The 12,211-nt window shown below is 41.4% G+C and overlaps 1 protein-coding gene across 2 annotated transcripts in view; it reads right to left on the minus strand.

Moving 5' to 3' along the window:
- Nucleotides 1-12,211, minus strand: part of col22a1 (collagen, type XXII, alpha 1) — a 45,466-nt gene that overhangs the window by 14,761 nt on the left and 18,494 nt on the right. For both annotated transcript variants that reach the window (XM_079288321.1, XM_079288320.1), the window contains 23 exons: nt 11,340-11,393; nt 11,182-11,235; nt 10,664-10,699; nt 9,931-9,960; nt 9,642-9,695; nt 9,423-9,476; nt 6,189-6,242; nt 5,605-5,658; nt 5,452-5,505; nt 5,265-5,318; nt 4,243-4,296; nt 4,078-4,122; nt 3,926-3,988; nt 3,580-3,633; nt 3,391-3,432; nt 3,218-3,250; nt 3,021-3,074; nt 2,470-2,523; nt 2,330-2,383; nt 2,190-2,243; nt 1,992-2,045; nt 1,274-1,378; nt 304-348 (listed from right to left, as the gene is read on the minus strand). In XM_079288321.1, coding sequence (XP_079144447.1) covers nt 304-348; nt 1,274-1,378; nt 1,992-2,045; nt 2,190-2,243; nt 2,330-2,383; nt 2,470-2,523; nt 3,021-3,074; nt 3,218-3,250; nt 3,391-3,432; nt 3,580-3,633; nt 3,926-3,988; nt 4,078-4,122; nt 4,243-4,296; nt 5,265-5,318; nt 5,452-5,505; nt 5,605-5,658; nt 6,189-6,242; nt 9,423-9,476; nt 9,642-9,695; nt 9,931-9,960; nt 10,664-10,699; nt 11,182-11,235; nt 11,340-11,393 — 1,209 coding nt within the window. The remainder of the gene's footprint in view (nt 1-303; nt 349-1,273; nt 1,379-1,991; nt 2,046-2,189; nt 2,244-2,329; nt 2,384-2,469; nt 2,524-3,020; nt 3,075-3,217; nt 3,251-3,390; nt 3,433-3,579; nt 3,634-3,925; nt 3,989-4,077; nt 4,123-4,242; nt 4,297-5,264; nt 5,319-5,451; nt 5,506-5,604; nt 5,659-6,188; nt 6,243-9,422; nt 9,477-9,641; nt 9,696-9,930; nt 9,961-10,663; nt 10,700-11,181; nt 11,236-11,339; nt 11,394-12,211) is intronic.

A 12,211-nucleotide genomic window follows, 5' to 3' on the forward strand; every position in this document is an offset into this window, starting at 1 on the left:
AATCTGTGATGGAAGAAATATGAGAAAAATACAATCAGCAGTTGACATTCTGGTGCTCAGAAGACAAAGCAGCGTCGGTGATGAGGGTGAGCGACTTGACACCATAAATCCAGCAAACGCCCCCGTCCGGCCTCTCCCGGTCTGTGGCCCTGACATCTCGCTCTTCAAGGCAGACAGCCGGTCATTATCACAGCAGTGGTCACAGTGCAGTGGACATAGAAATTGCTTTTGCTGCTTTCAACATTTGATTTAAAAAAAAAAAAAAATCCTCACAAAAACATTTCTTGCAAACTTCAGAGTTACCTTTGGCCCCAGGGCTCCTTGAATTCCTTGTGGTCCCAGATCCCCCTGTAATATCACAAATGACATCAATCAAATTGCTCGCCACTCAAAGACAGCGGTTATCTTTTGAATAAGTAATTGAGAGGTGAAAGTTGCTGTTCTTCATGCACATAAGTGTAGCGAGGCCTCGGGGCCTCGGGGCCACACCTGGCAGCTGTAAAAAGAAACAGAGCTGCTGTGCTCCTGTGCTGCTTTCATGCTTTATATGTCTTAACAATGTTTTCCTCTGTGTGCTCCTGCCTCGTCAGCAGGACGGCCACATGTCTGGGGTGAAAAATGATGAAGGAACGTGTTGAGCTGCAGCGCAGAATGTGCCGACTCAGGCGCACGTTTTCCTGCCTTACAGCCGCTCGTATTGCGCTGTGGTTCAACGTGCATTACAGGCAGAACACACGTGGAACACAACAGACTGCTCACAGGCACATTCATGAGGTTTCTGTTGAAAGTGAACTGACAAACATGCATTTCTATCAGAACAATTCCCTGTGATTCATAATCACACTCTACCGCTGACTTGCTGGTCCTTACACACTTTGTATTCCATAAAGATGTATTTGAAGTACTAGTGGAGATGCAAATGTTTCCAAAGACACTAAATATATCAGGAAATGTGGACAAAACAACACACAAGACTTCTAGAATGTGTTAAGGACTGTTTTCCAGCCTTAAAGCTGCTTACAGGGAAATAAAAGGGAGCAGTGAGATGTTAACGGAGTTTTACTGGACGGAAAGATTTTGAGGAACCAGAGTGGAAACAACATCTGAAGTTATGTATCCAGGTCTTGGTTGAATCTATTTCACTGATATTTGTTGGCTCTTTCCCTTTAAGTGTCTGAACACATGCCTTTTATATCCATTAAAAAAGTAGTCCAAACATTATTCTGGAATGTTAGAAGTATAAACTGAAGTCATAAATACAATTTTTTCTTACATTTTGTCCATTTTTCCCCTTTCCTGGAGGTCCGGGGGGTCCAGTCAAACCGCCATCTCCGGGTGGGCCTGTGGGACCCAATTGTCCTGCTTTACCTGCTTCACCCTAAAATAAATGTTACAACGAAGAACGAAGAATGAACTTAATTGTCTCTCAAGGCTTCAGCAGCTACAGCTGCAGGTGAAACCTTTACTGTGTTCTGCTAGTTTCTACTTTTAATGGCAAATGTTATTCTCTGTGTAATACTTGTATTGTGATTGAAGTCGTGTTATTGATAATCACAGCACTGTACAGAAAAACAGATATGTATCACTGGTATAGGAATCGGTGAAACACCAGCCCCTGGTCCTCCCCCCCCCCCCCCCCCCCCCGTACAGTGAACTGAACAGCAATGGCGTGATGGGAACAGAATCAAATCACACTTTTGTTCTTTTTTTTCAAATCAGTAACTTGTGGAATAAGTCAAAGAAATGAAACAAAGAGCGCGAACAAAGACAATGAACAGGCCACGAGGGACAGTCGGGAGTGCAGCTACGTGAAGCCGCTGCTGCTTCAAGATTAAAATGAACTCAAAAGCTGCTGAAACAACAACGGAGGACACACAGGGTCACACTCTCCTCTCTGCAGACTTATTTTCGCTCCGCAAACTCACTCTGAACATAGTTTCAAAGAACCTCTTACCAAATGTACCGACAGCTTTTAAAAACAGAAGACTGACCTTGTCTCCTCTCTGTCCGCCTGGCCCGGGAGGCCCAATGATCCCTGGTATGCCCTGGAAGAAACACAACTGGTATCGTTCCATGCTGAAGTGATTTGTGGCTACTGATCATATCTCATCGTCTAGTCACAGAAAACACAAGCAGGCATCAATGACTTCCACTTTAAATTCCTCTCCAGAACTTTAGAATAGACTTACCACACTCCCTGGTAGTCCGCGAGCACCTTGAGGACCACCAATGCCAGGTGGGCCCTGGGAGAAACACATCAGCCATTACACTACAGTACATCTTCCCATTTGGTGAGAAAAGGTGTCAGGCATTGAAACAGACAACGTACAGGGTCTCCAACACGTCCCGTCTCTCCCGTTAGGCCGATGTCACCTTTTGGACCCTGGAATAAAAATGGCAAACTGCTTAAAAAAGACAATACGAATCAATACACTGACTATAGGAGGCACAAGTTTCCGAGCATCTTACCGCTAGTCCAGGTGGTCCCTTAAAGCCTTGTTCACCAGGTAACCCTCTTTGACCCTTCAGGAGAAGGCACATGATTTACACAGTAGTGGTGTAAGAATAGGTGCCAATGAGATTTCACCTCCACGTATTCTTGTCAAAATGATCACGTCACGTTTCTCGATATGAAATGAATGAGGGGTTGTGTAGTGAAGATTACAGACAAAACTTCATCACCTGAATAGTCAGAGGTAATGGAAGTAGATACGGGCATTTGCAAGTGTGTGTGTTAAATGTTGCATTCTGTGATGCTTCAACGTGAACACAGCAACATATTATGCATGCTCTTCTGCTCCACCGAATATTCTGTACATCTACAAACTGCAGCGGATAGTCAGGCCAGTGCATTACCGTCTCTTATAGTTTTATTTAATTGGCACAGTTAAGGCTCCATATTATAGCTCGCCATACCTAATCTCTACTGACATCTAGTGGACACGTTTGCACATTGCAAAAAGTCGTTTTGTTCATTTAAAGAGAAAGAAGACAAGACAGCAAAAGAGGAAACAACTCACAATCTCTCCTGGTTTCCCTTGATCCCCCTTCTCTCCCTTCGCTCCAGGTTCCCCCTAGAGGACGAGACGAGGAAGAAGAGATATTTTGACTCGTAAACCTTTAGGTGCCTCAAACATATCTACTTTTGAACTGTCGACTAAAACTGCAATAATCTTACAAGAGGGTTTGGTGTGTGTAATAAAATAAGTCGACTCACAGGCTCACCAGGCTCAGGGATGACATTTGCCACCTGTGAAGAAAAACCAGACAGTCGATAAAAACTTGCTGAAGCAGTGTCCGTTACTTCCTGTCTTGAATCCTATTTATATCAGGATTGTGATTTTACAGTGTGTTAAAGTGCAAGGTAGCAAAAGCTAAAATATTACTTACATTTCCTGGAATGCCAGGTATTCCCCTGCCTCCCGCTTCACCCTGAAGCAAGAGACAATACGGTCACATTGTGTGCTTAATGACCTCATCAGCACTAGTACTACAGGGTAACTGCTGTAAAACGGTGCGATACACAGCAAGGAGTCTGTTTTGACCTTCTACATCATGTGACACTGGTTCCTTATTTACCTTGTCTCCCTTTTCACCTTTTGGTCCAAGTGTTCCATCCTGTCCTCTTTCTCCCTACGGAAGACAAGCCGAAGATCAAGATTATTGATGATACATTTCTCCAGATCACAGAACCGATTTGCACATTAATGCAGGAATACGGGAACTTGACTCATTGGAAGTAGGAACTCAAGAGCAGTGAGTCTGAAAGTGGCATTTCTGAAATGATTTCTGTTGCACGATAAAATCCCAAAGCAATTTGTAGATATTACACAAGTCAACCCTAAACCAACAACATGGGAAGATCTTGTGAAACACTGCGTGAATGAACATCGTGTTGCTTGATAAAAAGCAAAGCCACACCTACCGGAACACCCCTATCTCCTCGAACTCCATCACCACCTGTTTGACCAGGGGCACCAGCTGCTCCCTGTACAAAAAAAACAAAGACATGTGACATGATGAACTATGTATCATTACAAAATATCAAAGCAAAAAAGTCAACAGCTGTGAGCTCACTCTATCCCCTGGAGGTCCTCTTGGTCCGGGAGGCCCATCGTCCCCCTGGGGAGAAGACACGCGGCCGTTAAAATGTCAGATTTGCATCTGGAAAACACACACGCTGTATCATGAGCTGCATATGTCCGCTGTGTTTCTGGGTTTATAATGAAGTCACAGTAGTACCTTAGGTCCGGGCTTGCCCACAAAACCATCTGTTCCGCGCTCTCCCCTGGGCCCCTTCAGAGACACAAGATTTACATTTAGATGTCAAAATGTTGCCGTTTAAAAAAACCTGCGTTTGCTACAAGCGTACTGTGTGTAGTAAAGGTAAACCCACCAGAACCCAGTTTAGCCATTGTGTTAATGTCATTGTGTCAATTGAATATCCCACAAGCTGTTTTCATTGTTTGCTCATTACTGTTAGTTGTTGTAGCCTGATAATCAGACTGAAATGCCGTTTTGTCTTTCTTGATTCATACGTGAATCTCTGAAAAAGCAGATGTTGGCAGTGATTCAGAGGCCTGGAAACACACTTAGTTCCTTCTTTTTCATGGAATTTCCCAGGAAAATTGTCTTTGCTTACAAATTGTGTTTCTTCAACCTTCTGCAGTCTATGTCTGAGTATATGTGCGACTCAAATACCCAGCAAATTGTATAAGTAATGCAGCTATTTGCCATATTTGCATCTTATGACTTGTAGCTTAGAGACTTGGAAGTCACAAGCCTCAAAGTCAACAGCCGTGCAGTGCTCACAGCGGCTGAACAGAAAGCAGTGTTCATCTTTGTTTTGTTTCCTTGTGAGCAGAACTTCACAACAAGCTGAACGACACACATCTGACATATCCTGGCCTTGCAAAGTTGACGTGGCTAACATGTTAGCAAACAGTTTCCTATTTATAAATCTAAGAGACACACGGAGCAATATTGGCTTGCCTGCTGAAGCTGGAAACAACATTTCAATGAGTAAACCAAAACAATGAGCTAAAAGACACGAATACGCACCATAGAGCATACAGAGCTGCAGATTTGGGTGATAATTCTCTGTGGTTTTGACCCTAAAAGAGACTCCTTTCATATCACAAATAGCATGTGAGCCATTGTTCACGTAAGAGTTTTGTTTGGCACAGCTTTAAAGTGTCACGGTAGGTTTTGTCACTGCAAAAATCAAAGGAAAAGAAAAGAAAGATGATTCTAAATACACTGACCAAAGCACCGTCATTTCCAGGAAGACCGTCCAGACCGTCTTTCCCAGGAAGACCCTTTGAAGATCAAGTGACGAGAGGTCGACATTTAGTGACGTGAACAGAGAAAGGACAACAGAGTTTGAACACCTATGACTGAAAACACCATCAACAACATGTGGTTTTATTTGAGATTAAAAGGCCGACTCACAGGCTTTCCAGACTCTCCATGTTTGCCTGAAAATCCAATTTCACCAGGTAGACCCTTCATAAAGAAATAACAGGCTGTTCATTCATTTCTTGCCAAAACAAATGATCATTTTTAAGAATTATTCTGTCCGGATTTGTGTGTCTGGTGACTTACAGGAGGTCCAGTGTGTCCTTGGTTTCCTGGTGGTCCAGATAGACCCTGAGGACCCTGCACAATGAAAGATAACATCAGAGAAAATGTTGATCACTTGATGATCATCTCATGAATACCAACATAATGTGGGCTTTTAAAGGTATCTATATTTTTTTCAAGCAATATATTTGGATGTATGTTGAAAGTAAATAGTAATATTTCCCCCATGAAGTCTACTCATATGTACTTTCAAGAGACAGTGTGCATCAGTGCCAGTGAGCAGCCACTAGAGGGGGATATTGCAGCACTGTTTACAGCTCTTTCAACCTTGAATAGCACTTGAAGACAGGTGTGCTGGATTTTTATTTCGCTCCAGGGAGAAGTTTGGCAAAGTAATTGACGTAAAATGTTGGTTTAGATCGATCTTGTTTTTCCTCCAGCTGTCAAAACAAACAGTGACGACACCTTGGAGAGAGACAATTCTGGATCGCATCAAATATTGAGCAGCCTACACAATTAAAATGCCAAATTAAATCTCCTCAATTGTCCTTAAGGTCTGACACATATGTACATTTTGCTTGTCATGAAAATGAAATTGTCCTTACAGGGGATCCAGGAAGGCCATCCACTCCAGGCAATCCACTTTCACCTCTCTTTCCCTGAAAGACATTTCAATTATATTAAAAACGAAATGAAAAGACATTCAATGCAAAACATGAGCGGTTTCCAGGGCCAATAAGACTGTGCACGCTGGGGTCATGATCAAAGTATTTTTTGTGTTCCATGTTGGGAGGTTTAGCAATAAAAGGGTCTTAAAAAACCCTCCCATAGTTTCATTGTGTTTGGCCAATTGCTGTATTTGTAAAACCCAACATTACTCTACTGAGACTCAGGCTTTCACCAACAGCGTTTGGCAGGAAAGCGAGCGCTTTGAAACAGCATTCAGACCTCAAAGCTGGTACACAGAAAATGCATGGGAGCGTTAGAGACAAACGATAAGACGGTTATTGTGTTTGAAGTGTAGTTAACACTGTGTTGAGTTTATAAGCTAAGTCAAAACACAATAACTAGACAATATTAATGAACACTAGATTGACATATCTGGATTCATTTTAATGATGCCATACAAAACAGATTTTTTTCCCCGAGCTGTTGACAAAAATAAAAGAATATATATTCATATAGATGAAGTTATTACTCATACTAAAGTGGGGTAGCAGTTTAATTCAGTCATAATGGAGAAACAGAGTCGCCTGATGAAGCTAACGGCTAACACGGTAGCACTCAATGCACTGCAAATTCAGAAAACGCAAACAAACGGACAAAACACGAGCACATCTACAAAACATCTTCACCAACATGACAACACATGCTCAGCGTTTAGAGAAAACCGCTGCGAATACAGAGCGCGTTACACCAACAAATACAGACTCGCTTGTTTCCAGGGGACACTAAAAAGCGACACACGTGTCTGGCATGTAATGTGATTACTTTGTTTTGCTTTGTTTTAACATCGTGATGTCATGATTCTTAGATTTGTGTAGACATCTGCTGTTCGTTTTTTAGCTGGAAATTCAAATCGCTGTAAATAGCCTTGTCTTAATTTCAGACGTGTGCACCGCTTTTTAGTGTCCCCTGGAAACAGTTTCCCTTTTCCGAGTTTGTCTCTCTATTTGCAGCGTTTTGTCCAAATGCTGCAGATGTTGTCAAATTGGTGAAGATGTGTATGTTAATTTAAACATAGAAATTATTAGCAGACAAAACTGAGCATGTAATCGCTGCGCACTACTGACTCTAAATAATCAGAAATATATAGTTGATGGTAATTTTCTTTTAACAATGTAGTTGAAATGGACAACAAAGTTATTTGAACGAATTCTGTCTGTGGAAGTTTTTCACTTGCATTCCTGTCACATTTCCACACGAATGTCCACAGTACTTTAATATTCTTTTCTTGATACTGTTTCACATTCACATTCACATTCCAACTCAGGCTGCCCTCAGCTGTCGTATCAGGATAGATTTGAATATAAAAGGCCTCAGCAGCGGTGACACACGACTGATGAGAGCTTTGCTAGAGTGGAGGTGAAAGTGGCTCAATCTGTAGCAACTCAACCACACAGCAAAGTCTATCAGTGCTGGCAGGAGTGGAGACCACCCTAGTGTCACAGCTCTCAGCCTACCTTCACCCCCACTCACACTCTCTACAGGTGCATCTTCAGACGAGGTACAACAACGTCTCCGCTGCCCAGCTGAGCAGCTGCAAATGTTGATTTCAACATATTGCTAATGACGAGTGAATTGCTCCAGAGGAGACGGGGAGTGGAGGTCACTATCTCTGTTACTGTGTTGGAAGAACAAATCATGTAGAACCAGTGTGTCTGTTTGAATTACACACTGCCGTGTGAATGGAACAACGTGCACTGAGACAGTGTAGAGCAATATGAGAGAGACACTTTTTGTAGGTATACAAACACTGCAGCTACAGTATAAGCTGAGGAATAAACATCAGTTTTCTATATTCTAAATAATCCCATTGGAATATGATAAATACAGTTATGGGAGCAGTGTAAACATCCAATTACTGTAGATTAGAGTAACAAGAGCTTCTCTGGAGGCAAAATAATCTAATTTTAGTCGAAACTCGGTGGACTAAAGCAGGAAAAGGGACATGATCTTAAGACGCAATGCATGACAACATTTCAATCATTTTGGTTTATCTCCTTATCACAGGATTGTTGTTTTGTTAAACTTCATGAGGTTTGGTTTCTTGTGATCACAACAGCAGTCATTGTATTGCAAGAAAATGGTTTAAATTTTCTCAAGATTACAAATAAATTCACTTTTGATGTAAACCCATCTCCATTAAATGGTGTGTATATACTGTGCTTGTTTAATCATAGTTTGATGGGAAACATTATTGCTCTCAGAGACAGTGAGTCCTGGTTGTGGTTCAGTTTAGGCACCTATTAGACACCTTTAAGGTTACTGAAAGATCGGGGATACGTCTCTTTTTAAGTTTTAAACCACACAAATATCTTTATCCAACTGAATGTCTGTATGTTAAAGACATTTATTCATAACGTTTATTTATTATGTTGGTAAACATGCTTCTTTAAAAACGTATGTTGTCTTGGAATGTAATAATTCAGTCTTACATACATTTAATTTTAGGATAAAAGGTTGCATGAGCGTTTAAGTGATCATAAAACAATGAAACAAATCATTTGTGTGTCATTTTACATCATAATCAAGGGAAAATGTATTTGCCAGAGAAATATTTGGCCATAGAAAAAGGCAGGAGATAAAAGAGGAGGAAGCTACTTTAAATGTAGGGTAGGGAACTTTCTTGCAAGGAATTGAGCCTCTTGTCAGTTTTTCTGACAGATTCTGTCTGCTTCTGTCTGCCATCCTAGAGACTGGGCGTGATTTGTATGCAGACTGAGTCACATCACGGAGTCACATCACGGAGGAAAGTCCCTAAAGGAGTCTGGCAAAGTTCATGGTTCAAGTTAATGGTTTCGTCAAAGTTCAGATTTGCCGTAATTAGCTTGAATTCTAAATGCACGGTGCAAAAATAAAAAGGAAGAAGGATGGATTGCCACTCGCACTCCTTTTGCCCTGTGATATAACTCAACCAATACGATTCAGTCTTCCTCCAGAGCAGTTTTGCTTCTGAGAAATAAAGAGATGAACTCAGTCCTCTGAAGCCAGAAGCAACACATGTGCAGGTGCTTAAACATCATGTACTTTGTTGAGCATCTTCACGTACCAAGTACTGAAGTAATGAAGAAATGTGGAGAACAAATGATAGTCTTCCATAAAAATGAGATTCTTACCCTCTGGCCGAACTCTCCAGGTTCCCCAGGAAGTCCCTGTCGACCCGGAGGACCCTGAAGAACAAAATGATCAGATAATGATCAGATACCATTCATACAGCACAACTGGCATTTTCGTGAACTGCTCAGCAGTACAACTGAACAGGTGACTTTTCCACCGCAACTAAATACCAAAAACTAAAGTGCAGGAAAGAGGAAGTAATAAATCATGATCCTTACTTGAGGCCCCTGGGGGCCCTCGGGCCCTGGAGGCCCAGAAGATCCACCGTCTCCCTGAAACAGGTCAAACACAACAGACATATTACATGATATAACTTCTATTGCTATTTGAGATTAAAGTTACAGTTTACACCGTATGGTTGATTTTCAGAGAACAAATCCTTCACAACATGGTACACAATGGCAGTGTGTTCATTTGTGTTCATGGTGGTGTATTTAGTTGTCTTTGAAGCTTTACATTCCTGTTGAAGAACATGATAAATAATTAGATCATTGAACGATTACTCACCTTGTCACCCCGTAGACCTTCTTTTTGAAACTGAAATTAAAAGATAAGATAAACAAACAATAGTTTTTTAATCAAATCATCGACAGATCGACTGTGCTACCACGGAACAATCGTTGTGAAACATTGAGGCCATAGACAGTAAACTGGCAACCCTTGTCTCACACAAACGGTATTTAAAATAAATCCTCTGTGGCTTCATGGAGATAAGGTAATTTTCTCTGTGTTTCATAGGGCTGCAATTTATGATTGTTTTTCATCATCAAATAATCTGCTCAATATCTTTTGATGGATCGCTTTTAATCTGTGCAATATCAGAAAATAGTAAATAAAAAAGGAGGAAACGGCCCATCTCTTTTCAGAAGAAGTATTCAAATTGTTTGTTTTATCCGAGTGATTATGTTTAATATCATTCATCCAAGAAAAGCATCCTTAAGAAGCTGGGACCAGCATATTTCTGCCATATTTGCTTGATAATGACATAAATGACTGATCCAATATCAAAATACAGTCGCTGCCTGTCAATCAACTTATCAGGTCTGTCAGTGCTGCTCCCTCTAGATGTGTTTACAGTTACAGAACAAGGTCAGCAGGTCCATCTCGCCCATGATTACCTGGTTACACTTAAGTAATAATCATGTGCCCTTTGTCTTTCGAACTCCATCCCTCCATTATGTTCTTCATCGCTGAACAAGCCTGTAATTCTTTATCCTTTTGGCCTATTTTTGGTACTTACCACATCCCCAGGTAATCCGCGAAGGCCTCTCTCCCCCTGTGACGTAGTTCACACAAGAAAGATGAAATCCCCGTTATTAGAATCAAGAGACTTTCAGGATAAGGCACCTTGGGCAATATGGTAATGATACGGCAGCGACCATAATTTATGAGATGACACGTGTGTACTTATTGTAGGCCTAAAGGAAAGTGAAACTTGTGGTTAAAGAGCCATGGGAATTTGCTGCGCATATGTGTGTATGCGTGTGTATGCGTCCGTGTGCGCGCATATGGGTGTGGTATAAGCATGTGTGCTCCACTGGAAGATTCATCAAAGTCAGTAATTAGAGACAAATGAACTCACAGAGGAGACGGCAGAATGTCTGGAGAGAACAGACAGTCGCTTGACAAACTGATGATACCTCCTTGAAATGATTTACATCAGCGCAGCTTAATAACACGCTTACGACAATATCCACCTTGAATTGTTTCTAATCAAGGGAACATTTTTTTGCATATAGCACAGGAGGGGGAACATACCTTGATGCCATTATTTCCGCTGGGCCCGGGTGTACCAACCAGTCCTCTCAAACCCTGATCAATTTCAGACAAAAGCTTCATTAATGACTCCCCAAATATGTCGCAGATTAATATCTGTGGTCTGTTCGTAACTGCAGGATCTTAAATAGAGGACTTACATCTTTCCCAGGAGCACCAGGTTTGCCAGGAAATCCATCGAGACCTGCCTCACCCTTAAATGAAAGAGTAGAGGAAAGCATTGATAAAGTACTGCTAACTGTTGTGAAAAACAGTCAACTCAGGAAGTGATTTATGTTATATTTTGTTTCCAAAAAAAAAAGCATAATTAGTATGTGCAGTGAGGGGGCAGTTTTTAGAATTCATCCTAAGGTAGACATGAATGGCTATACCAAAATTTGATGATCGGGTAGATGTTGACATATTTCAATCAAAGCTACAAACTAATGCTGAACAAGGAATATTTAGGCCCCCAAAACGGCTACAATGAACTTCTATGAACTGAAAACGCACTCTGAAACGCTGGAATTCAAACACGCAGACTAAAACCCACTCAGACATCGCCGTGGCACCAACCTGTCAATCAAAAGGTAGCCGCACCCTAAAGCATACAAAGCATACCCTGCTTCATTGTCTGAATGGGACCATAATTTACTATGGTAATTAGCGTTAGCATTTACCACAATTTAAATGAACATCATGCTGTATTGAAGAAGACTTGAAACTGGAGATTGAGACCATAAACTCATGTTTACAATGTTTACTGAGGTAATAAATCAAGACAGAAGTAGAGTCATTTTCTCATAGACTTCTACGCAATCTGGCTTCTTTTTGCAACCAGAGGAGCCGCCCCTTATTGGCCGGAAGAGACAATGCAAGTTGAATTTACTTTCGCATTGGCTTCACTTTTCAGACTTTGGGGTTGCTGCCTGAGTATCAGTTCCAGTGGATATGTGAAAACCTTGACCTCCTGGTGTTGCAAGTTAGCAGATCACCAAAGTCACCACCACAAAGGGGCACCATTACATCCGTA

Source organism: Melanostigma gelatinosum, assembly GCF_949748355.1.
Source record: "Melanostigma gelatinosum genome assembly, chromosome: 17".
In the NCBI taxonomy this organism is placed as follows: domain Eukaryota; kingdom Metazoa; phylum Chordata; class Actinopteri; order Perciformes; family Zoarcidae; genus Melanostigma; species Melanostigma gelatinosum.